Source organism: Panthera pardus, unplaced genomic scaffold (genome assembly GCF_024362965.1).
Source record: "Panthera pardus isolate Hobbes unplaced genomic scaffold, ASM2436296v1 HiC_scaffold_11, whole genome shotgun sequence".
Classification (NCBI taxonomy): domain Eukaryota; kingdom Metazoa; phylum Chordata; class Mammalia; order Carnivora; family Felidae; genus Panthera; species Panthera pardus.
Window position 1 is genome coordinate 104650277 of NW_026526666.1, and position 24911 is coordinate 104675187.

General features: G+C 67.6%; 1 protein-coding gene and 1 long non-coding RNA gene across 5 annotated transcripts; one reads left to right on the forward strand and one right to left on the reverse strand.

The window, feature by feature from the left end:
- Nucleotides 1-207: 207 nt before the first annotated feature.
- Nucleotides 208-21695, reverse strand: ARHGEF16 (Rho guanine nucleotide exchange factor 16). 3 transcript variants are annotated; one of them, XM_053899077.1, is made up of 15 exons: nucleotides 21351-21695; nucleotides 13378-13981; nucleotides 11468-11513; nucleotides 10218-10387; nucleotides 8981-9037; nucleotides 8467-8627; nucleotides 6810-6962; nucleotides 6557-6686; nucleotides 4736-4810; nucleotides 4374-4466; nucleotides 3157-3308; nucleotides 2599-2790; nucleotides 1833-1900; nucleotides 1267-1368; nucleotides 208-776 (listed from the first exon to the last, which is right to left on the reverse strand). In XM_053899077.1, the coding sequence occupies exons 2-15, from the start codon at nucleotides 13960-13962 to the stop codon at nucleotides 637-639; spliced, it is 2124 nt and encodes a 707-aa protein (XP_053755052.1). In that variant the 5' UTR covers nucleotides 13963-13981; nucleotides 21351-21695; the 3' UTR covers nucleotides 208-636. The 3 variants fall into 3 exon arrangements, with proteins under 3 accessions (XP_053755052.1, XP_053755054.1, XP_053755053.1); XM_053899079.1 differs by lacking the exon at nucleotides 21351-21695 and adding an exon at nucleotides 19892-19997; XM_053899078.1 differs by lacking the exon at nucleotides 21351-21695 and adding an exon at nucleotides 17102-17625.
- On the forward strand, nucleotides 19269-23551 carry LOC109273990 (uncharacterized). 2 transcript variants are annotated; one of them, XR_008420905.1, is made up of 3 exons: nucleotides 19269-19737; nucleotides 19915-20852; nucleotides 21878-23551. It is a non-coding gene; the product is annotated as an uncharacterized LOC109273990 (long non-coding RNA). The 2 variants fall into 2 exon arrangements; XR_008420906.1 differs by lacking the exon at nucleotides 19269-19737 and having other exon boundaries at nucleotides 19917-20019; nucleotides 20238-20852.
- The last annotated feature ends 1360 nt before the right edge of the window (nucleotides 23552-24911 follow it).

The following is a 24911-nucleotide window of genomic DNA, read 5'->3' on the forward strand; positions in this document are numbered from 1 at the left end:
CCTCGCTCACCAAGCTCCAGGCGGACAGTCCGGCCAAGGCCACAGACGAGCACGGGGTGACCAGGAACAGGGGGCCGGACACAACCCCGGGACCCGGCCCAGGTGACCACGCGCGGGGAGCCGGTCCTGGCCGGTGGCACCCTGGGGATGTTGCAGGGACTGCCCTGGCCTTCCCCGAGGCGCAGGCTCCCGTGGAAATCCAGGCGCTAAAGAAATACTTTCTTTAATGTCTGTGAAAACCTCAGTCAGGATTTCAGCACTGGCACCAGAGTCCGCTCCCTGAGGCGGGACCTCCTCTCGGAGAGTGGGGCCCTCGGTCCCACGTGGGGGGCAGGAGAGGCGAGGGAGGAGCCGGGCCACGTCCTGCGTCCAGTCACGTGCCCTGCGTGGCGGTGCGGTGGGTGCAGGACGTGTGGGAGACGTGGGGCCAAGCTGGCGTGGCCCTGACAGCTTGGGGGAGGGTGGCCCCCGGGGGGGGGGGGGGGGACGGTGCGTGCGAGCTTCCCACCGGATGCGTCTGCAGCCGGCACTGCAGCCCCCAGAGCCTCGGGAGACCCGCGGGCTGTCAGGCTCCTGGGGGCCGGGCCGCTTACTGGGGTGTGGATCTGCGCCCCTCGAATCGCCGGGCAGAGCGGGCTACACGTCTGTCTCCACGCGCAGGCGCTCCATTCTGCGCACGTTGCCCTCCACGGCCACGCGGCTGGTGATGCATCGGGCGAAGTCCTCGGGGAACCAGCCCGTCTCCCCATCTCTCAGCCTCTCGCCGTAGAACCACCCTGGACACAGACGTGGGGCGGGTGAGGGCGGGGTCCGGGCACGAGGGCGGGGCTGCGATGCCCTCTGAGGCGCTGTTCCAGAAGGCACCAGGCCGAGGCCCCTCCCTTACAGCGGATCACCACCGGCTCCTGCCAAGGGGGCCCGGTTCCGGGTCACACGGGCACCTGGTCCTCCATCGGCAGCTCGGCCCGGATGCCGGCGCATGCCCCGTGCGGGCGTGTGCAGGGGCCCCCGGGAGTAGCACAGTCACCCTCCGCCCACTTACGACACAGAGTGACAAAGGACCTGATTCTGATCCCGTGACTTGGGGACATTTGAGGACACCCTGAGGGAGGGTGCCGAGGGGGCCTTGGAGCACCGTGAGCAGTGGCAGAAACTGTGTCCAGGGGGCCAGGGTCAGGGTGCACCGCCCACACGCGTGTGCCCTGGGCCCTGACGGGGCTGGCGGACTGTTGCCCGGGGCCTCCCCACCAGCGCCGTTCCACTCACCGTCTTCCTGCTCCAGAACCAGGACCACATCCGCCTGCTGCAGGGTGATCTCGTCCGCCTGCTTGGCCAGATAGGCCTTGGTGACCTCCACCTGGGGCAGGTCTGCGGGGGCAGGTGGGGTGGGGGTCAGGGGCAGAGCTGTCCCCGGGAGGACGTGGGCTCCACCTCCCAGCACATCCCCCGTGGCCTGGTCTCGGCGGGGCCTGGGCTGGGGACACGTGGCAGCTTCCCCCGGAGGCCACGGGACAGGCTGCCCCTGCCCGGCAGAGGGGGCAGGTGGCTCCTAAGGGGCGGGGCTGGAGCCAGGCTGACGATCTATGGGCCGGCCCGGCTCTGCGTGCTCCAGGTACGGGGCACGGTCCTCTCCCCCGCACGGACGAGGCGGCCCTGGGACAGAGCTGGGTCTGTGCGCACAGACGGATACACACGTACCTGGGCAGGTCACCCTGGGGGCAGACAGTGGCACGGACGGAGGGCTGGGCAATACCTCTTAGCTCCGTGCCGCCCCCCTGCCCAGGGCCGGGGAAGGGGCCGCGAGCCCTGTTCTCGGCGCGGCGGGCGCTCACCTCCTTTGTTGGCGGGACTCTGCCTCTCCTTGTGTGTGAGCGCCACGATCCAGCGGGCCCGGTCACTCCTGGGGCGGGACAGAGCGTGGGTGAGGCCCCGAGGCCAATCCCGCCAGCCTGGGGACCTCTGGTTTCACACGGCCCACCCCCAGTGTGGTGCTGTGCGGGGACAGGGGGTCAAAGGGCCTCCCCGGGGTTCCTCAGGCGTCCCCCACGGCCCTGGAGCTGTGACCCACAGTGATGATGAAGTTCACGGGACACTGGCATCCTTTCATGACCCCCCACAAACCAGTTCCCTCGGGGGCCGGGTGTGGGAAGTCACAGGCAAGAGGGGCAGCAGACAGGCTTTACCGAGTCAGGCCGACCCCGAGTCTCATCTGCCCAGGGTCACAGTCAGGCAGCAGCTGCACCCCTACAACCCGGGCGCTGGGTCCCAAGCCCACCGTCCCTCCCTCCCCTGCCCGCTGAGCCCCCTCCCTGCTGGCACCTCCCTGTGCTGCCCAACGCCCCCCAGCCTGTTCTGACCTCATCACCCCCACCACTGGCGCCCATGCTCGAGCCCCACTGGCCTCACGGCTGCTTCTTGGCAGAGGCCTCCTGCCCCAGGACCTTTGCACTGTGGTGCCTCTGCCAGGCCCTCCTCCCCGGGCCACGCTGTGCTGGTCAGGCTGTCCCCCTCCTGGCATTCCCTTCCCTGCCGTGTTTCCCTCCGTGGTCAGGTCCCCCCCCCCCCCCGCCCCCGCCCCGGGACCTCCCCCCGACTCACGCGGAGTCGGACGACAGCAGGATCTTCTCCTGGCGGCCCTCGCTGTTGTGCAGCAGGGTCACCTGGAAGGGGTGCGGCACGGAGGAGCCGCGGCTGCCGCCGCCCCCCAGCAGGGAGGGGTCGGAGGCCTCCGTCTTCTGGACCCGGATGTGGTCCACTTGGGCATAGTCCTGCACCAGGAAGCTGTCCTCGCTGCAGGGAGACAAGGGGGCGGCCAGATGCCTCCGAGGGTGTGTGGGCGGCCCGGGTCCCCCGCCCGACGGGGGCCAGAAGGACGCTCCTGAGGGCTGCCCCCCTCTCCCCACCCCCTGGGGAGCACAGGCGGTGCGCTTTCTCGTCCCCGTGGCCTGGGTGGGCAGACCCGGGTCTGCAGGCACAGGGAGAGACCTGGCCGCCCCACGTCACATGCAGGGGGACCCAGGCCGCTGCCGGGGCCAGGCCAGGCTGGGAGGGGGCCCCCACCGTGTGCCCCAGCTCTGAGGAGGCCCGGGTGACTCCCCCAGGCCCCTCCCGGTCCCCGTCTTGGGGCCACATGGCCCGGCACCCACAGCGGCCTACCTCTTCTTCTTGGTGACCACCAGGACGTCGTTGAACAGAAACAGGTAGCACGTGGGCCGGCTGGCCAGTTTTCGGAAAAGCCCGGTTTCCTCCACCACAGAGAGCTCCCCACGCTTCAGCAGCCAGCGGGAGGCAGAGATCAGCGGGAGGGACTGGAAGGAAGGGCCGGGGAGGTGCCTGAGTCGGGGCGGTCGGGGGGTCGGGGTGTGGGCGAGGATGTACCGAGGCCGGGTGGGCACCAATCCCTGCCTCCAAGGACTAGGTGACTGCCCCCTCCCCCCGGGCTGGACCGAGGAGGAGGACAGTGAGATGTGTCCTCGCCTCAAACAAAGGGCTATTCAGTTGGCCGACAGGCACAAATGGGGCAGCTGCGCTGTGCCAGGTCCCCGGCCCAGATCCTGCTCGGCCACCCAGGCAGGTGGGTGCCCTCCCTGCCTCTGGCCGGGCCCAGGGACTCTCCAGGCACCTACTGAGCACCCCCTGAGCCGGAGAGCCCCTCACACCCTCGTCCGGACCTCTGTGGCCTCCCTCCGTCACTCCGTGGCCCTCGTGCCCTGCCCACAGCACCTGCTCCAGCCCGCTGGGCAGCCTCTGCCGGCTGATGACAAGTTGAGGCCCGGCCCACAGAGCTGCCTCCAGGCCCTGACTCCCGTAGAGCAGTTCCCAGGAGGAAGCGTCTGTCTGCTCCTCTCTTTCTGCTGGGCGCCACCCTCCCCAGGAGGTGCTTCCTGCGGAAGCGGGATCCCGGTGGCCTGGGGCACAGCGGGGTCCTGGGCAGCCGGTGGGACCACCCCTGGACCATGGGATGGTGGGGGATCCATGGGGGACAGAAGTCTGAGCCCTGCCTGCGTGGGACGGCCTTTAGGATGCCTAGGCCCCCGCCCCAGAACTGACGGGCTATTCCTGGCCTCACGGGGAAACCCAAGACGCAAGCCGGCCCGGACACCGTCCTGCCCCCCGACCCCAGCATGCCGCCTGCAGCCCTGGGGGTGGGGGCACAGGCCAGAGAGACCCGCGTACCCACTGAGCCTCGGGCAGGAGCGCCGAAAAGCTGAGCCTGTGGCCAAGGGGGTGGGAGTCACAAGGGTGCTGGGGAGGCAGAGGCCCCGGCCCCCTCGGTGCGGGCGCCCGCAGGGGCCTCCCTCCAGCCGGAGCCCCGAGAGGCGGTGGCCCCCTGACCTGAGACGAGCCGGGCGAGGAGCGGTGGGGGTGCCCACCTTGACCTTGCCGAAGTCCAGCTGCGTGTGCAGGGTGTACATCTGTTCTGTGCGCTCCATCTTGTGGGCTCCCTCGTTGCACCGTCTCACCAGCTGCCAGGCGGGCGTCGGGAGAGCAGGCTGTGCCGTGGGCAGCGGCCGGCCGCCCCGGCCCCGCCCCCACCCCGCCCCCGCCCCCACGGGCTCGCCCATCGTGTTTCAGCTCCACTCCCTCCGAGAAAAGCTGGAGATGACGGCACGGAAACCTTCCCTCCCTCCCTGCCTTGCCCTCAGGGTCTCCACTGCTGGGTGGGGGTAGGGGGGCAGCATTCAGGCCCGGGCTTGGTCTGGGCGCCCCCTCCTCTCCCCTGGACCCTCCTCACCTTGCTGATGGCCTTGAGCGCACGGCTGGCGGCCTTGTACCTCTCAGGGTGGCCCTGGCTCTTGAGGCAGAGGGTCTGCAGAGAGGATACCACACGTGAGGCGCCGAGGACCTTTTTGTCCTCCAGGCTCAGGGGCCTGCACGGGCAGGGGCGCCTCCACTAACGTCACACCGGGCGGGGCCGCAGGGGGGTCGAGGGCCAGTGTCCAGAGGGCTCCTGCCAGGCCGCCCTGGGGTGCACAGCCCCCAGACGGCTCTGCTGGGTCAGGCTGGTTCGTGGGACCTGGAGAGAGCACGCTCCCGGGACCCCAGCCCTTCCAGTCCTTGGCTGTCTTGGACCGGTCTGGGAGGTCCCCGTGGCCTCTCTTTGTACGCTTCCCACAGGGACCTGGGAGGTCTGATGTCCCGTCTGCTTGGAAAGATGGCACTCTAAGCGGGAGCCACACGCTGCCTCTGTGTGCTGTGTGCACGGCTGCACGTGTACGAGTATGTGCACGCAGATACACCTGCTTGCATGTGTGCGAGCGTGCACACACGCGTGTGCCTACATGTATACGAGTGTGAGCACGTGTGTACACCTGCGTGTGCGAGCGTGTGGACATGTGTGCGCCTGCATGTGTGCGAATATATGCACACGTGTACACCTGCCTGCATGCGTATGTGTGCACACATGTGCGCCTGCATGTGTGTGAGCGTGTGCACACGTGTGTGCCTGCGTGTCGAGTGTGAACACACGCGTGCAAGTGTGAGCACACGTGTGCGCCTACATGTGTGCGAGCCTGAGCACATGCGTCCGCCTGCATGTGTGCTAGCCTGAGCACACGTGTGCACCTACATGTATACAAGTGTGAGCACACGTGTGCGCCTGCATGTGTGCGAGTGTGTGCACACGTGTGCTCCTGCATGTCTTCAAGCGTGAGCACACATGTGCACCTGCCTGCATGCGTATGAGTGTGCACACATGTGTGCCTGCATGTATGTGAGCATGTGCACACGCGTGTGCCTGCATGTTGAGCGTGAACACACGCGTGCAAGTGTGAGCACACGTGTGCACCTACATGTATACGAACGTGAGCACACGTGTGCGCCTGCACGTGTGCGAGCCTAAGCACACACGTGTGCCTACATGTGTGCAAGCCTGAGCACACGCGTCCGCCTACATGTATACGAGCGTGAGCACACGTGTGCGCCTGAATGTCTTCGAGCGTGAGCACACGTGTGCACCTGCGTGTGTGTGAGCGTGTGGACATGTGCACACGCGTCCGCCTGCATGTGTGCGAGCCTGAGCACACGTGTGTGCCTACATGTGTACAAGCATGTGCACGCGTGCACCTGCACGTATGCCTCTCGCCCCCACCTGCCCCGCAGCACTGAGCAGGCATCTCCGAGGCATGAGCCACTCCAGTGAGCTCTTCAGAGCTCCACGCACAGAAGGGAAGGTGACGGGCACCCGGGCTGCCCTGGGGGCCCACAGCCGGGACAACTGGCCGAGGATCCTGGAAAGGAGGCAGCGGCCCAGGACCCGCACTCGGCAGAGGCCCGGGCAACCCTGGTTCTCACTCATCCACCTGAAGGAACCTCGTGAACCTTCTAGTACGGGGACGAACACCTGCGGAGTGCTGGCGCCGCTCCCGGCACAGAGCCCGGGGGGGAGGGCGGGGTGGGGGGAGGCTATCAAATGTCAAAGCCGTCTTACGACTGAGTGACGGGGTGGGGGAGGGGGCGTGCCGTGCTCCACTCCACTGGAAGGGGGACCCGGGCAGCTCCGTCCCGGCGTCCGGCCGACCTCCCTCCCCGGGTGGGGTCCGCGCCGTGTACTCACGTCCGTCAGGAGGGGCAGCCGGGTCACCCTCTGCATGGGCAGGATGAGGAAGGAGATCATGGGGAGACCCCCGCACGCGGGACGCTTCTCGATCTCCCTCAGGGCCTCGTGGAAGGCGGCGTTGCTGCTCCTGCGACAGAGAACGGGGCTTCCGGAGTCAGGGCGGCGGGAGGGGCGGGGGAGCCCGCAGGAACGCGCCCCGAGACCGAGGCCCCCCGAGACCGAGGCCCGCCGAGACCGAGGCCCCGCTCACATCAGCCTCTGCAGGGCGCGCTGCTGGTAGACCTCGTTGGAGCAGTAGGCGACGTAGGGGTGGAAATGCTGCTCCGCGTGTTCCTCCAGGATGTCGCTGATGTCCTCCACGCACACCTGCGCCTTGTGCCGCTGCTCTAGGGCCTCAAAAAACCTGAGGGGTGAGAGCGGGCTGGGGCCCGGCCGTCGGGGACCGGCTGCCCAGGCCGGTGGCTGGCCGTGACCTTCCCGGGGAAACCCCGGGACGGGTCAGCTCCTTCAGCCTGAGAAATAGGGCAACTCCGAGGCCACTTCCCACGCGGTGCTGGCGGAGACCCCGGGGGAGCCCGCAGGCCGGACGGGGAGCCTGCTGCTCTGGCTTCATGCCCTGGACTTGGGTCAGTCCGGCCCGGAGCCCGGGCTCCCTCTGCCCGGCTCAGGGTGGGAGTGGGGGCTCTGGGCGGACTCCCCGGCAGGGACCCCCCCAGGCCCCGCTTCCCCCTGGGGCTCCCTTCCGAGATCAGCCGTGACTCGGCCTCGGCCACGGACAGGAGGCCGGACGTCCCACCCCAGGACAGCGACGGCCAGCCAGAGGCCCTGGGGAGCTCAGAGGCAACCACGTGGCCGCCTGGCAGAGAGGACAGCCGGCCTACGGCGGCCCCGGGGCCTCTGCTGCGCCTCACGGACACGGGGCTGAGGGGCAGAGCTGAACGGAGGGGCAGCCACCATCCCGGGCCCCCCACGGAGTCAGGGGCTGCAAGCTTCCCTGGGGCTGGTCACCGCGGCTCCGCAGGAAGACTGTCTCCAGGGACAAGATAGCCACCCCCCGCCCACCCGCACGGCCCTGAAGCTTCATGGGGCAACAGGTAGCGGGGGCTGGGGGGCTCGGGGGGCTGGTCTGATGCTGATGTGAGTGAACCGGGGCTGAGCCACCTTCTGTCACCTGCCCCACCCTAGTCTGCAGAGGGGGGCTCGTGGGGCCCACCTATGCAGTTTAGAGAGCATGCTGGGGCATGAGGGACGGTGTCCCGGGGTCTCCTGGGACCCAGCGTTGGGTGCAGCTGAGTGCACAAGGGTGCATACGTGGGCTGTGCCCTCCATGGGAATAAACACACACGTGCACCCGCTACCAACCACACTCACACTCACGCAGGCACATATGTGCAGACACACACGCACACACCTGCACAAACACACACACACACGCACTCGGGTGCACGGATGCACGCACACAGCTACGCACAGGCCCGTGCAGGTCTGGCCCCTCCTCCACCCCAGACCTTGCAACCAGAGCCCCGGGTCAGGCCCAGACAACACCGGGAGGAACATGACCCGAGGGTGCAAGTGAAGGGCCCCCCCCCCCCCCGCCCACCCCGCCCCGTGGGCACCGCCCGCCTCGTCATTAGGCCGCCTTCACCCGATGTCCCGGTGGGGATGTGCCCCGTGGGAGGAACTCCACCCTCTCAAACATCCAAGGGACAGGGCGCTGGGGCTGCCGGGGCGCCCGCGGGCCTGGTGCCCAGCCTGTCCCTGGGCCAGCTGTCGGCGGCCTCAGGGCCCGAGAAGGTTCTCGCGTTCCCTCCCGGCGGGCAGCAGCTCCGATCCGTCCACCCCGCAGTCCCGGACCGGGAGTGTCCTGGAGCCCCAGCCCTCCCGCCCTCTGTGGGCGCGGGCCTCACCTCTGGCTGGCGCTCAGGACGTCCAGGATGTTGGAGAAGAGGTGATGACGCTCCATCTGGGTCATCGTTGCCTGCAGCTCCCCGGACTGCAGGAACTCGGCCACCAGGATGCCCAGGCTGTGCTGGTACGAGAACTCCGACGTGAGGATCTCAAAGATGGCCTGGCGGGGAGGACAGCGGCTGCTGGGGCCACCCTGCGCCTCGGGGGTGCGGTCAGGGTGCGGGACGGGCCGGACCCGGGGCAAGGCTGGGAGTGTGGCCGTGGGGACGACAGCCCGACACCTGGGTACGTGCTCTGGCTCAGCGGCTACGAGCCGTGATGCTGGCGAGGACTCGCACCCACATCCGAGAAGGGGCGACGGTAGGCCCCGTCACCCCGCCAAGGACATCAGCCATCGTCCCAGTGCCCGGCCCAGGAGGTGTCCCCACGACCACCGTCCCCCGTGCGTCGTGTGACCCACGCCAAGTCTTGGGCACAGGACTGGACCCCTCCCCCCGCCCCCAGCCCCCTTACCTCCTGCCTCTTGCGCTCCTCAGCAGGCAGCCTGTCCAGGATGCCGGACTCCACCACCTGAGGGGGGCACAGGCCTGGGGGTCACGGGGTGCTCATCCCGGAAGCCCATCCTCCCTTCCAGAGAGCCCCGGGGCGGCTGAGGAACGAGACAGGCATCTGGAGGGGATGGCCGACAGACACCCGAGGGTGGGGAGCGTGGGCTCCGTCCCCTAGAGCTGTCCCGGGGGCGGAGAGGCCCAAAGCCACCCGGGAGAGCTGAGCGGTGAGCCACGGCCATGACTCAGACACACCTGGCCCAGGTGGGCGTGCGTCCTGCCCGGGAGGTAGGGGAGGCGTTCCAGCTCTCCACCCCTGCAGGCCCAGCGGCCCTTGGCTTCCCTGACTCGCGTGCTGCCCATTCGGCCACAGCGTGTCCGCGGTGGCCCTGCAGAGCCGGCCAGGCCGCCCCACGGCCCAGGGGCACCCCCCTGCAGGACCCAGGGCCACCTGATCCTTGCCCTCCTCCCCTCTGGGCTGGCCAGAGGCCGTCACCAGCGCCTGGGCCGGGAGTTGGGGGGCCGGGTAACCCCCTGCCTCCTCGTCCAGCCCAGAGGCTTGGCTGAGATCCCCCGAGCTCGGCCAGGAACAGAATCTGCCGGCATTTTGAGGGTGCGGGGTCCTGGACCATCTATGCCAGGAGACCACCCACGCACCCAGGCTGCGTGCAGCTCTGTCCCCGGGCCCTCAGGGGACGGGTCACCAGCGCTTGCCCTCCTGGGGTAGTGGCAGGCACCTCCCCACACACACCTGCTCAGAGCACCAGGGCCTCTGTCCCAGCCGAGCTCTCCCCGGAGACCCCCACAGCCCTAGGGCAGGGCCCTCGCCCTTCCCCTGCCATCTCCCCCCTTGGACCCTCCCGCCGCTCTCCCGGGCCTCGGAGGGGGGTCCTTCTGCCCACAGCTCCGCAGGCCACTCTGAGTCGGGCGAGGGCCAGGGGCTCACCTGTGGGGGGCTCGTCACCCATGTGCCGAGGCCACGGGCCCCCAGCTGCTCTCCTTCCCTCGGGACCAGACCCAGAGTGCCCTCGGAGCAGGGCGGCTCTGAGGGTGCCAGGAAGGGGGACCCCCTGCAAGCTGGGCATAGGAGGGTACTTCTGGAAGCCTCCTCCCCTCACGGGGAGGAGGACCCCGACCGGCTTTGAGGGGCCAATCGCCCGTGGGCTCGGACACAGAGCGTCACCCCACCGTCCTGGCCTCACCTCCGGGAGCTGGCTCCAGGTGATCTGCGCCGGCCGGTAGCTCTTGACCACGATGGGGGCGTCCGCCTTGCCGGTTCCGTCGGGGCTGGACGGCTCGTCGAGCAGGTCGTCGTCAGACTCGTGGCTGGTGTTGAGGCCCCGCTCCCGGATCTCCTGGTAGAACCTGGGGTCTGGGGACGGGGGGTGTGTCACCGGCAGGCCTGGGGGCTCTGAGCGGGTTCCCCCCGGGAATCTGCGGGCTGAGTCCTCCCCGGGAGACCCCGAGGGCATCAGGCGGTGCAGGGCCCCCCACCGCAGGCTCCCCTCAGGCTGGCTGGCTCCCATGGCCGTGCCCGGCCGAGCCCAGGACAGGGCTGGTGTCCCCATGCAGAATGTGGCACCTTCAGACCAGGGCCGAGCTGACCAATCAGAGCCGTGGGGGCCGCCCTCGGTGGGGGCTGCTCCCAGGCTGGGCCGAGGGCAGTGGACGCCTGTTCCCGAGTCCTCCGACCCGAGGTGCGGTCTCCTGCTCTCCCACTCTGCAGCCATCACCACCCGCCCCTGCCCCCCGGGGGCCAGCTGGTGCCTGGCTCAGGGCCACCAACCCTAACCCTTCTCTTCCTGTCCCGGCTCTGAGACTGGGCACCACCGCTCCTCTCCCTGGGGCAGGAGGCCCGGATCCTGACGCCTCCCCACCCCCAGGCCTGTGGCTGTCCACACAGGGGGGCCCCCTCCTGGCTGAGCCCCTGCACCCTAAGAACCCTGCCCCCTCACAGCCACTGGGTGCTGCATCCTGGCGGGCGGGCCCCTCCCCTGTGGGGTCCCGTTGGCATCACCCCTCAGCAGGCCAAATGCACTGCTCCGGGCCCTCCTGAGCCCCCAACACTGGGCTCCCTGTGTCCCGTGGGCAGTATACACAGCATGGGTGTCTACACCCTGGGGCCAGCACCCCTGGCTGCACCGGTGCAGACGGGCCTGGCACACACATGCACGCTGGACAAACGTCTCCTGGGGTGAGTGTGGGCGCTCTGTCTATCCCCTGCCCCTGGAACAGCACAGAAGAGCCCGAGGGAACTTTCCAGACACGTCAGAACTACACGATGAGACAAGCCACCAGGACCTCCAGCCCCCAGAGAAATCCCAGTCGGCCTGTTCTCCCTGCGCCGCACCAGACTGCCCTGCCCCCCAGCAGCCCCGGCGAGACCAGCCTCAGCTGCGCCCGGCCTGGCCCACACTGGCCTCTTGAGGTCACGTCCCCTGGCCACACTCACCGTCCTTGAAGGAGCCCTTGTGTGCACGTTTCCGCCCCAGTGTCCTCTGTGCAAACAAGAGACCCGGAAACAGCGGCCGTCAGTGGGGAGGAGGGGCAGGTGTGAGTCCACAGCAAGGCCACCCTGGGGGCCCGGAGATCTCAAAGCACCACATGTGAAGGCATGCTCAACAGGAGGGGGCCCCTGCTGGGCACGTGGAAGGTGCTCGATAGACGTCAGCTCCACAAGGAACGCACGGCCACCAAGCAGAGGCTAGAGCAGGTAGGGCAGGGTGACTGAGAGCTAGGCAGACCCAGGAGGGCTGCCTGGAAGAGGCAGGCAGGCCTGAACTGATCAAGAGCGGTGCTCAGGACAGCAGGCTGTTCCGACTGGGTCTAGAGAGAAGCCCAAGCAAGGCCGGACGGGTGTGGTTGGAGGGGGCTCAGAAGGCCCAGGGTGGGAGCCGGGGCCACACCGGGGGAAGCAGAAAGGGCAGGGACTGGCAGGTTAGTGTCGAGCTCCCAGCACAGGCTTGGGGTCCCAGCAGCTGCTGGCAGGACTGCAGGGGCAGGTGGGGGCGGGCAGGGTCTTCAGGCACCCCCGGCCCCGGCAGCTGGCCGCACAGAGCCTGCCCTCTTGGCCGGGACACGGTTTTTCCCGACCTCGGAGCTATGCAGGTTCCGGGAAAGGGAGAGGTTTCTTCAACAAGTTGGGGCCTGAAACTCCCCTTGTGGGTCTGGAATGTGTGGCGCTCCCCCCACACTGGGCCCTGCTCCCCCACCCCGGGCCCCGTGCCCCCGCTCCCAGCACCCCTACCCCTCCTGCCTCTGGGTCTGGGCACCTACCCAGCGTTCACCCTCTGCTTTCTGCCTCCGGACCACCTCTGTGCCCCTGCTCGGAGTTCCTGGGGAGCCCCTCCTCCGTGCTCTGCTGGCCCCCCAGGTTCCCCCAGCCCAGACCGGAGCACCCTGGTGCACGCCTGCCCCCTCCCTGCCCTAGGACCTCGCTGGGAGCCACCTACAGGGGTGCCCTCGGCACCCCGGCTCCAGCTGTGCAGGAAGTCAGGAAACGTCTGATGCGAGGGAGTGACGTGGCAGCTGGACGGGCCCTGGGTGGCTGCAGTGTGCCTAGGTCCTGAGGCAGCTTCTGGGGCCCGGGCATCTCAGGGAGGCCTGGCAGGAGCCGCGCCCCACCTCCAAGGCCACGGGCATCTGAGGACTGCAGTCAAGGTGGTCCCCGGGGGTCCCCTCTGCACGTACTCCGACGGGTGGGCTTGGCTTCTCCTCCGCCCGCGGCCACGGCTCCCAGTCCCGGTGACAGCCCCCGGAGAGGCGGCCACCGGAACATCAACTCTGGGCACGGGGGCCCCTTCCCACCAGCCCTGTGCCCGGCCCGTTCTCTCGAGAGCACCGAGGTAAGAGCGGCTGTCGGGCGGGGCGGGGAGGGCGTGCGCGCAGAGAGGGCGTCACGCGTCTCCTGAGTCCCCAACCTGGGGGGCCCCTCGGGCAGACCCACCGAAGCCAGGTGCTGCTGTGAGGTCAGCACTGAAACTCGTCCTTCAGACAGGCCGGCTCCCCTCGGGGCTCAGAGAGAGAGGCTGCCTTCGGGACGCTCCGTTCCTCGCTGCAGCTGAGAGCGGGGACCCCCGAGCCCGGGGTCCCACGGAAACCCCCCGACCTCGCCGAGCCTCGACTGCCTCATCTATAAAGCGGGCACACTCACACTCCGCTCGCAGCCCGCCCATCAGACCGAACCGGATACACGTCAGGACCCTGCGCGAAGTAGGTGCTCACTGAATGGCAGCCACATGAGACAGGTGACGGTGGCGGTGACAGCGAGGGTGACAGTGAGCCTCCGTCTGTGCCTACAAGCTCCCGAGGCCCCTTGCGGCACGGCCCCCGCCCCGAAGTCCAGGCGGCACGGCCCCCTACCTTATTCTTGGCCGGGCACCGAGCGGGAGGCTGGCTGGGCTCCTCCGCCAGGGCCTGGAGCTTGGGGCTGAGCTGAGGGGGGCCCCTCTCCCCGCCCGGCGCCTCCAGGCCCTTCATGGCCGCCCGGTAGGATCGGTTCCGTAGGTTCCGTCTCAGCGCCCCCCCGGGGCCCGCGTCCACGTCCATGTCGTCCAGGGAGAAGCTGGGGGCTGACAGGAGCCGGGGGTCCCGCCGGGCGGCCTCCTTGCTGAGCACGGCCGCCCCGAAGCTCTGGTGGCGGGCCGGGGTCTTGGCCTTGCTCGACACGGCCAGGCTTCTGGGGATCAGCTGCTGAGTGCCCATCTTGAGGGCCGCGGGGCTCTGCGTGCTCAGGACGACAGCCCGTGGCTCCTCGTCCTTAGGGGACACAGCGGGGGGCACCGAGGTATCGAGCTGGAAGCCTTCGCTGTCCCTGAGCTGCAGGGCGCCCCGCACCATCGGGAGCCCGGACGCCGGGTTCCCCCTGGCATCGAGCCGCAGCTCGGAGTGGAAGCGGTATTCCAGCAGCTTCTCTTCCAGGGAGCTGTCCGAGTGTCGCTGGGACATGCTGAGTGGCCACGGCGTCCTGGGGCGAGAGGGCAAAGGTGAGGGCAGGCGGACACGCACACCCTGTGGCCCTCCTGCCCGCGGGCCCCGCCCACCTCCTCTCAGCGCCCGCCCGGCCAGGGACCCCGCTCGGGATGCAGGGCCCGGAGGCCGGGAGGGGGGTGTGCGGGGGGCGGGAGGCTCAGGCCTGCCGGGACCCAGCTGCTGGGACCGGGGCGGAGGACAGGCGTGCCCCCCACCCCGTGCTTCCTCTGGTGGGTGCCCACGCCGAGGACGGACCCCCAGGCCGGGGGGTGCAAGCGTGCGGCAATGAGGGGCGCGTGGCCCCGGGGCCCTGCCGGCCCGAGCCGGGTCGGACACTGGGCATCTTGGCACCACCTCCTCCTGGTCACCGTGAGCACCGCGAACGAAGCTGTCTGTGGGGCTCCCAGGACCCCGGCCTCCACCGCACCCCCACGTTCCAGAGCACGCAGGGCCAGGCTCCGCCGTGCTGGGGGAGGTCGTGTCAGCTCGCTCACTCGCGGGACACGCTGGCCGTCTGCGTTCTCGGTTTGCAAACGAAGACACGAGGCCCCAAGAAGCCCAGGAGCCCCCGGGGTGTGGGACGGGACGCGTGGGAAACTGGGGGCTGACCCCTGGCTTGTGTGATTCCAGACCCTCTCTCTTCACCGCCCCGCGTGGTGACTCCCGCGTGGCCGGCTGTCTAGGCGGCCTTTCTGCGTGTGCAGTGACACGCCCGGACTTTCCCGCATTCACGGACTCTGAGCAGGGCCGACCGTCCCCGTCTCAAAAGCCCACTGGGCACGGTCCCTCTATGCCTGGATGCAGAGGGGGGAGGGGGGCGTCTGCAGACACCCAGGGCCCACAGCCCCCACTCGGTCTCCCTGCATCCCGTGGATGCCCGTCCCTCCGGGGACCCCGAGCGCCTCACACGTGCAGAGCCCCGCCGACCGGCCTGGGGCCGGCTCTTCAGCTCGGTCTGGCTCGTGCCGGGCCGAGGGCGCACGGCCCTGCGGTGTGGACGGGGCCGCCGCTGCCTTTCCACTGTGGGCGGGGCAGGGCCCACACAGGCCTCCCGGCCACCGGCTTCCAGCCAGCGACCGTCACATCCCTCGGCTCTTTTCTGTGCCTCCCGCTCAAGATTGGCAACGTGGGCAGAATGGTGACAAAGCCTCGGGAGCAAGGCTCCTGCTCGGGGGAGTCAAGTGCTGTCGCAGCCCAGCCCTGGGCTGCAGGGCTGCGATGGAGCGACGCCCCAGCCGCCGGGCGGAGCCAGGGCCACAGTCAGGGGCGGGAGGACCTTGGAGGCCCGCGGGAGACGCACTCCTTTGCACCTCCTCCTTTCAACGTCAATGCAAGCAAACGGAGCCGCCACTCCTGTGCTTCCTGTAGACACGGGGCTTGTGCACACGAGGCCGGAAGCCCATTTTTCAGGCGGAAAAATCAAGTCTCCGAATCTGCAGCCCAGGTGGCTGAGACTCCGCGCACAGCTCCTGCCCAGCATCCTTTGCCACGTGCCCTGCCGATCTGGGAAGGAACGGAGACGCAGTTTATCCGACAGCTCTGTGGGAGCGAGGCGGTCACCTGCCCTCTCCTGCCCCGGGGGGGCGGAGGGGGACACGCAGCCAGAGGTGCCCGGGCCTGCGCCAGGCCTCCCGGGCCTCTGGAGTCGACGGTTCCCTGGACCCCAGGGACACCCCTGCCATCCGTCCCAGGACACGCCAGGCAGGTCCCAGCCCGAGCCTACCTCCCACACTCCCCGCCCAACCCTGCATCGGAAGTTCCCGGCCCGGCCTCGGCTCCAGAACCCCTCCCTGAGGGGCAGCCAGGCCCCAGAGGGTCCTAAGCCACAGCCACCGGCCGGGGTGACAGCAGCAGCCGGGAGCCTGGCTGCCTGTGCTCCGACCCCCAGCACACAGGGTCTCAGCTAAAGCCATCCCAGACAGGCGAGTGTGGCTGCCTGAGGAGCCCTGGCCGCCCCCACCCAGGGAGGACTGCCCACACATTCCTGGGGACATTCTGAGTCCCAGGCAGCCAGCGGCGGGCGGTCCCCCACCCTGGCTCACCCACCCCCACGTAAACTTTGCATTCACCCAGGCCTGGCCGAGAAAGGGGTTTCTGGTAGACTTTGACCTCCATGCAGGCCAAGCAAAGTGCCCCCGAGTGGGGAGCCCGAAGGCTCGGTCAGTCCTCTTAGTCTGGGAGGCGTTGACCGTGGGGGCATTTCACCTCGTCGCCCTGAAAACCAGCACTGTGACTGTGCCTTCCACCTGCCCCATCCCCACCTCAGGCCCTAGGCCTGGGTCTTCTGGGCCCAGACCCTGGACCCGGACCCTGGACCCCAGACCCCGGACACAGCCAGTAGCAGGGCTGCTCCCAGCAGGGGGCAAAGTCTACTCTGGGGACAGGAGGTGCCCCAGCAGGAACCTGTCGGGTGAGCCACTGCGGGGTGTGACCTCCGTTCTCAGTAAGGTGGCCACACCCACAGGCCTGGAGTGCCACCCGCGCGGGGACCGAGGCCCGAAGAGGAGTGGGTGCCATCCCAGGGCTCTGCTGGACCTCCAGGACCGGGGCCGGCTGCAGCCAGCTGTCGGGGGGGGGGGGGTGTGTGCAGCTGACCTGGGCACACTCTGACCTCCCTTCTAACCTCAGGGTTCTCACAACTCCCCGGGCACAGGTCCAAAAGTCACACGGCACCGAGAGGCCTACCGTGAAAGACAGGTGTCCCCTCCTCCACTGCCCTGTCCCCCACAGGCCACCTCTCCGGGCTCTACAGCTTTTCCCCGATGTCTGCTATTCTGAGATCCCCTGATCGCACAGGCCAGCCTCTCCCTGCCGTGTGGACGGGATTCCAGCCCGGTACGCAGGACCCGTGGGTGTCTGTGTTAGTACAGCCGGCTGGGCCGAGCAGGACGCCAGCGCCTGGCCTCCCCTTGTTAATAATTCCCTCTTGTTGACCGGCGGCTGTCCTCCTGTTAACTCCCCATGCGTTCCCGTGTCCCTGCCTCGCGTGTTTGGACCACACACTCCGTGCGATCAGGGCATCAGCCCTGGTTCTCCCAGAGACCCTGGCCTCTCTCCCCGGCGCTCCCTTCCCTGCCCCCAGATCCCATCCTGGAACGGTCCTGGAGCTCCCCACCTTCCTGAGGCTACGAGGTAGCCTCACGGGAAGCAGATCTTTGTCCCTGGGGCTGGTAACCTGCTGAGCTCAGAGTCCCGTGGGAGATTATTTTCTTCCAGAATCCGGAGGCCTCCTTTCTTGTCCGGTGCTCTGCTCCTGGGAAAACACCAGACACGCTCCGACGCTGGCTCCCTGGACGATCACAGCCTGGGGCGTCCCCTGCCCTGTGGAGGTGTGGCTCCCACTTTCTGGGGAGGGGGGGTGACAGGGAGCACCAGCACTCGTGGGGAAAGGTCCACACGCACTCCCTGAGCCACAGACTTGTGCCCCCTTCCAGCCCCTTCCTCGGGCCTCGCAGGTCTGGGCGCATCCTGGGGATCTCTCGTGCAAACTTTCCCCCGCCTGTTTTCTCCAGCCCCTCTTTCCGGGACGGCCCGGATCCCGCACTCCAACCTCTGGCATTGTCTCCACACTGCAGCCTCTTCTGTCCTGGGTTTTCATTCTCTGCCCACGCCGTGGGAGATTCCAACCCTTCCAGAAACCAGCACGTCCTGCAAAGAGCTGTCCAGAGCGCCCTGTCCCCGCGGCGTGCTACGGCTTCTGTCGACGCTGAAAAGGTCGCTTGTGGTTCTTTTCTGCTCCCTGGCCGTCCCTGTATGGGCCTCCGTCGCCAGCTCGAAGGCAGCAGGCCCTCCCGGTCCCTCTTGGCTGTCTGCTTCAACTTTAGCAGGGAAGACGGTGCCACGCAGGGAGTGTTGCTGCCCCCCATGCTCCTTGGGGACCCCCGTCCCCCGCGTCCCCACCCGCCGCCTCTCCTCTGGCCGGTCGGCTCTGCAGAGCGGCTCTCCCTGGGTCCTCACCGGCTGCCGGCCTTGGCCTGGTGTCCGGGGCCCAGTGCAAGGGAGGGGCCGAGGGCACGGACTCGGGCACATGCCAGCCACACTGTCCGGGCAACGGAGCTCCCAAGAGGGAGGCCAGCTGCCCTGCGGCGACCATGGGGTCACAGGGGCGGGTCTGCTCCCCAGCACAGCTCCTCCAGAGACACCCGGGGCCCTGAGGGCTGCGTGCTGCGTGTCGGTCTTCCTGAGGGGTGTGGGTCCTTCAGGCCCAGGGATGATTTCGGTTCACATCTGCACACACGGCTGGGCTCCACGGTGAGAAGCGAGCTCTTGGCTGTGGTGGTGCAAGCTCCGTCCTGCTGCCCTCGCCCCGGTGCCGCATCCTCCCGGGGGGCCCTGGGGTCCGTGCCCAGAACCACCCACACGGGTACTTAGCTTTGAGCCGGCAGAAGCCACCAGGGTGCATCGCGGGGGCTTCCACACCCATCCACGCCACCTTTTAGGTGACTTTCAGGGGACTTCCTGCTGTCTCCGCACCGGGTGGGCGGTGACCTGTTGAGTCCTTGGAATCCATGGCATTTGACTCTCCTTTTCCACTCCGCAGCCGGCCCGGTGTCCGAGGCACAGGTGCAGGGACAGGTGAGGGGCACCTGAGACTTGGGAGGGAGGAGGGGCAGCAGGCGGGGTCAGGGAGGACCACGTGGCTGGGTCAGCGGGGCCTCAGCGGCACTTGGTGCCGGGGGTCCTTGCAGCCCGGTGCCCGGCTCCTGCGTTCTTCTCACCAGACGGGCTCCCTGGACTCCGTGGGCTCAGCGCCCGCCCTCCCGCTGCCTGACAGAGGAGATCAGTCCGCCCGGCCCTGTGGCCCTGTCCACAGCTGCTCCCACAGCCACTGGGACCACTCCGTCCGTGGGGCCTCTCTGTCCCTTCTGCCCTGCCTCCAGGTCCGGCTGACCCCACCCTGCCCGGTGGGGCCCGGCCTCCCGAGCACCAGACCCTCGTCTTTGCTCAGGCTGACTCGGGCCACGCTGATGGTCTTGTACTTGGGTAGTTCTGCAGGGCCGAGCTCAACCGTCAGAGTCACACGGAATCTGGGGGCAGGATTTGGGTGTAAGTCGCAGAGCACACAGCAGACGGTTCCATTTGCCAGGTGGCCAGGGGTGGTTCAGGGACTGCGGTGGCCTTGCCCCCCCCTCCCCCCCAGGGACATCTGGCCACATCCGGAGCCGGTTTTAGAGGCCACGAGGTCGCGGCCGGCCTGACTTGCTGCCCCGCCTGTGTGGGCGGAGACCATGCCTGCGGGTCAACACCCTGCAGGTCAACACCCTGCAGGGGGACCTGTCTGGGGCAAATGTCCGCAGTGCCTAGCTTAGCTGACTCCACCCCTTCACGGAGGGGGTCAGGGAAACCCAGCCCCGCAGAGGCCCCCTCCCTTTCTGGTGGGGCCCGGGAGACCCACTGGCCATGCCCAGCCTGGCACCCGGCCTGGCAGCAGGGAGGGGCCGTGCTGGGCCCGCCCCACGCAGAAGCCTCTTGCTGTGAGGCTTCCAGGCTCGGGCAGCGGTCACAGAGACCACCTTCCCGGCTCAGTCTGCGACGTCCACGCCCCCTGGCTCCTGTGTCTGGGTCCGGATGTCCCATAAACCTGGCTCCGGGCCCAGACTCAGCTGACACGCATGCCATTTCCCCAAAGAAGCCTCTGGATGGGAAATCAGAGCCCCGACTCTGACGGGAGCTTGGACAGGTGACCAGCAGGTGTCTTCCAAATGCTTTCTCCCCGGCAGTGTCTGCAGTCCCTCCCCCATCTTCCGGAAGGTGGGTGTGTTCCCTCGCTGACAGGTGAGGGAACCCGGGGGGGGGGGGGGGGGGGGGTCAGGCTGCCTGTCACCAGAGAGCCGGACGAGGAGCCAGACCTGTGCTGACCTAGATGACCGTCCTGCGGGCCCCGCAGACGGGCAGGGAGTCTCACCAGAAATAAAGACGCTCTTACAGACGGTCGGTCGCACGAGTACGGTCACTGCCACGGGCAAAAACGACCAGCAGCCGCGATCCGTCTGGAAACCGAAACTAAAATTCCGGGCCCCAGACAGACGCGGGGTGAGTGGCTGTGCCCATCAGGTCACGCACACAGACTGCCCCTCAGGGACAGCACACGTGGGGGCCCCAGCAAGCCCCTCCACCCCTGTGCCTCATGTCCCCTGCTGGGGAACAGCACTTCCCGGGCGGGGGCGGAGATGACCCCGGGGACCAGAGCCCTCCCAGGCTTCTCCCCTAAAGGAGGCCCTCTGCTCGGCTCAGTCCCTCTCACTCTCCAGGTGACATCTGTCCAAGGGACTTAAGACCTTACTTCTTCTGGAGGTCCGCACCTCCTGCTGCGCTCTCCCACCAGGCCTGGGGGAGCCGGGGGCAGCGCCTTTGATCTACGTGGGCAGAGGTCGCCCTGTTCTTGTGGCCCGCGGGCAACCCCAGAACAGCTCAGCGGCAACTGAGTCGGGGCCCTCTCTGTGGGTACCCTGACTACCCCCTTTTACAGATGAGGAAACCGAGGTCCAGAAGCCTCACGAAACTTGCCTTAGTTCATACGGAACCAGGGTCCCCGCCCCTAAGCACTCGGCCCCGGGGTGTCAGGGCGGACAGGGTCAGACGCCCTCCTGCTGGTCCCGGCCAGGTCCCCGACAGGCGCCCCCCGAACCCCCACACCAGGAGGGGCAGATTGTTCAGCTCAAGGAGAGGGAGGAATCAGGCCTTCCCGGGCTTCGAGTCAGATGAAGAGGTCCCCCCCATGCCGGGTGCTGGGCTGAGACCCACCCAAATCTCAAAGGGGGCTCTTGCCTCCCGGATGCAGAAGCCGAGGCTGGCGTCAGCAGTAAATGGGGCCCCCGGCGCTCCAGAAGCTGCTCCCATACCCCTCCCTCCTCCTCCCCTAGCAGGTAAGAGTGAACAGCACCCCTGCCCCCCACCCGGGCCTGCCCACCACATCCACCGGGTGGGGGAGGCGGTGGATTTTGGTCTGTTGTGGGAGGATGTTCGTTTCGGGGGCTGCTGACTCTTGAGGCCAAAGAGGGTTTGGGCAGCAGATTGCCCGGAGTTTGGGGGAGGGTGGTTTTGTCCCCGCTCCTGACCTCCATTTCCAAAGGTCCTGGGGCTTCCTAAGGGTCTCCCGGCTCTGATGTCTAAACAGGAGACCCTGCGACAGAAGCGTCCCCCCGGGGCTCGAGGGGAGCCAGGGGGCGGGCAGCAGGACGCCGGAGGCCGCGCGGGGTGGGGTCCGGGGACCCGGGTCGGGCCGCGCCCGGGCTGCGGGCTCCTTCCCCCGGCGGAGGGAGGGCGCCGCCAAGTTTCGCCGACCGCGGGGCGACGGCGGGAAAGGCGCCCCCGGGTTCCCGGGCCTCCCCGCCCCCACCCCGCTCACCCGTCCCCAGGCTCACCTGCGCCGCGTGCCGAGCGGAGGACGTGGCGGCCAGCGGGCGGCGACTCGGGCCGGTGTAGCCTCCGGGCTCCGCGCCCCGGCCCCGCGGCCGATCCGGGCCGCGCTCCGAGCGCCGCCGGTCCCTCCCAGGCCCCGCCCCCCGCTCCCTGCGCGGCCCCGGGGCCGGGGTGGGGGTGGGGGGAGGGGAGGCGCGGGCGGGCGCGCGCGCGCGCGCGGCCGCAGGCCAGGTGGGCGCCCAGGTGGGTGGGCGCGCGCGCGCGGGCAGGGCGTGGGCCGGGCGGGAGCGGACGGCCGGGCGCGCCCGGGACACCTGGCCGGGCCACCTGCGTCACCGTCCCCACCTGGCCGGCCGGCGCTCACGTGACCCCGCGGCCGGGCCGCAGGTGTCCGCCCCCGGACCGCCCACCCCGCCCGCTGCGGCCCGGCCGGCGTCGCCCGCGGGCTTGGGGCGTGCGTGGCCGGGCAGTGACCCTGAGCGGGCTCCCGCCTTCCTTCCCGGCCTGGCTAGCCTGCCTCCTCCTCCAGGAAGCCCTCCTGGAAGCCGACCGGCGCAGAGGGGAACCTGATCTTCTCAAGGCAGGAAAGGCGCCACCTTCTGGATTCTTTCAAAAGTGCGGCCGGAGGGCGGCCCAGCACCGCACAAAACACTCTTCGCGGTTGTTGATGTGAGACGTTGGGGTCCGGGAGCCCATGGTCGAGAAGGAATACTTGAGAGGTGCCTGGCTGGCCCAGCGGGGAGAGCGTGTGACCCTGGGGTGGTGAGTCCGAGCCCCGGGTTGGGTGTAGGGATTACTTAAATACAGTTTCAAAAACTTAAAAGAAAAAAAATTCTTTCGATGTTTTTGGTGCAAAAACAGGCAGTGTTATTAAAACACGGGGACAGGAGCCGTGGGCAGAAAGAGCTGTCCTGGGGCTGTGAGAAGTGACTGGTTACATACTTTCAGGTTGGGCGGGGATTAGGGACTGGGAAAGCCTCTAAGGACTTTGGAAGCAAGGTGTCCACGACCTTGAGGGGCCAGCTGCTGTTAGGATAAGGCCATTTACTCCTGTCTAGTAAAACCTTAGTCATGAGACCCTTTAGATGTCTGTCAGTGGGCCACGTGCTTGGAGGCTGGTGGCCAACATGTATCTTGGGGGGATAAAGGAAGGGATTTTTACAGGATCCTGGAGGTCAGGCTAATGTCAAGCCAAGGTTGCCCTTTGCCTTTAGCACATTGACATCGAGGCAGCTGAGCTCCTCGGGGAAGGTCGCTCTGCCTGTCTCAGGTACTTGTCAGTGGGCTGCAAAGGGACTTTAACCTTTTCTGTATTTCTTTTGCCTTTGTTTCCCACACCAGTGGTTTTCATCACCCCCATTTTACAGGTAGGGCCACCGAGGCTTGGGAAGGAAGGTGCTTGCTAGCCTGTGCAAAGTCAAGCCCAGCCGGCAAGCCTGGCCTTTCCGGGTCTTGTCCACAGTGGGTCCCCCGGGCGGAGGCTGCCACAGAGGCTAATTTCAGGAATCAGGATCTTTAGTCCTGCCGGAGGCGCCAGGGGCTGGGAGAGGTGACCTGTCGTTCCGCCAGGCCGGGGCGGAATGTCCTTTGTCACCCAGCCTCCCCAACCCCCAGCCCCACACCAACCCAGGGTGTGGCAACGGCAGAGTGCTCCCGGTTCGCCCCTGCTCGGGAACCGCCCGTGCCCATCCAGCAGGGGCAGCGGCCTCCACTTCCCCGTGAAGCCCACCCCTCTTGTTCGCACTCTGCCTGTGCAGCCCCCCTCCCCGCACCTTTCCAGGGGGAAAGCCCGCGTGACTCTTTCCCAGGCTCCCCATCCTGCGGGAGGCCCAGCCCTGCTCAGGAGAGCTGGAGCCCTCTCCGTGGGAGAGACATCCTCTTGCCCCACTGAGCCGGTGACAGGCCGCCTGCCGAAACCTCAGGAGCCATTGTGTGTTTGTGCCTAGTCACGGGGTCTGCCTCTCGTCCCTGCTCTGTTCCTCCTGCAGCTGGTGTCCCAGAAAGAGAAGGCTCGTGGAGGACCGCCGCGGCGCCCTTGGAAGCCCCAGGCGCAAGGGGCGTGTTCGTTATGGCAGCACGTCCTGGTGAGCCCTGACCGTGCCACCTCCCTTCTTCCTGATGTCACAGCCCTTCATCTGGGGCCAGCCCAGGGTTCATCTGTAGCAAGACGCCTTCCCCTTCCTGCTTTCCTTCTCCTTTCGCTTGGAGGTATTTATTGAGCGCCTACTGTGTGCTGACCGTTGGGCTCAGCATCGGAGATACAGCTCTGAGCAAATCGGATTTGGTCTCTGTCCTGAAGGTCCTGACTGCGCCTTGTGCAGGGGGGAGGCGGGGGGGGGGGCCTCAGACCAAGGAAGCTGATGTCTTGCCTCTGGAATGCTTTCAGGGCGGGGAGCTCACCCCCTCCCAATACAGATCGTTGCATTGTCTGCCTTCATCACATTTTTTAGACGTTCCTGGCGTGACGTGGTATCCAGATTTTTCATCATCCTGGCGTGTTCCCCCAAGACACTTCAAAATGTGCCAAAATCCTTCTCAAAATGTGGTCTTCGGAACAGAACCCGGTACCACGCCAGTATAAGAAAACGGGGAAAGACTCACCTCCTCTCTTCTGGATATGATACCTCTGTTAATGCAGCCTCTTCGTGCTGCAGCCCTTACATGTACCCATCCCACAGCACAGAGCCCGAGGCCCTATATGCAGCAGGGGCTCAGCCAGTGCCTGGTGACTCACTGATGTGATCTGAGGTCCCAGGACTCAGCCCCAGAGATGGCGAGTGCCAGCCTCCTTCTGACCTGTCTCCAGGTTCCCTTTTCCGGAAAGGCCCATTGCTAAATTTCCATTTGAACGCACTGGGACGTGCATTTGGGTGAATTTTCAGACCACCTTCGTGCCTGTGCTGACCCCAGGCCTTGGTGCGGTGGGCAAGGTGCAGGGGCGTGTCAGCCCGCAGGGCACAGTCTAGCCCGGGGGCATAGGCCCACCCTCCCCTGGCAGCTCCCTCTCCAGGGCTGGGTGAGGGGGTGCCACAGCCTCACAGGGCTGACTTGGCATTTTCTTGGGTGTCGTGCTTTGAAGGGTCCCGCCCAGCACACCTGTGGCCGGCCCGATGCTTGCCCGGCGTCGGGGCTCCCGTCCCCTGCCACGGGTGTAGGTGCCACCTGGGGGACCCAGGTTGGCCACGGGAAGGTGCCCAATGGGGCCGCCAGTGCCATCTGTGTGTGTTTTGGGTAGGGGGTGCCGATGGCTGACCCCTGTGGGTGGATGGACAGCTTCTGGGCAGCACCCTGGGAAAGGTGGGGCGCTGCTGCCCTCCAGAGGCCATCTTGGGTACTGCACCCACAGGCCCAGCCTGTAGGAAGGGGAGCTGGTGGTCCTTGGGCCTTGGGGGGAGGGGAGGGGGGGGAGACGAGGGCCCGCGGGTGCCTGACCCCCACTCAGTGCTTTCCTATAAAACGCATCTTCAGAACTCTGCTTGGTCATTACAGGGTTAATCCCCACCCCAGCCCTTCCTGCCCAGTACCTACTTGGCCCCACCAGCACCCCGAATCTGGCTCTGTCC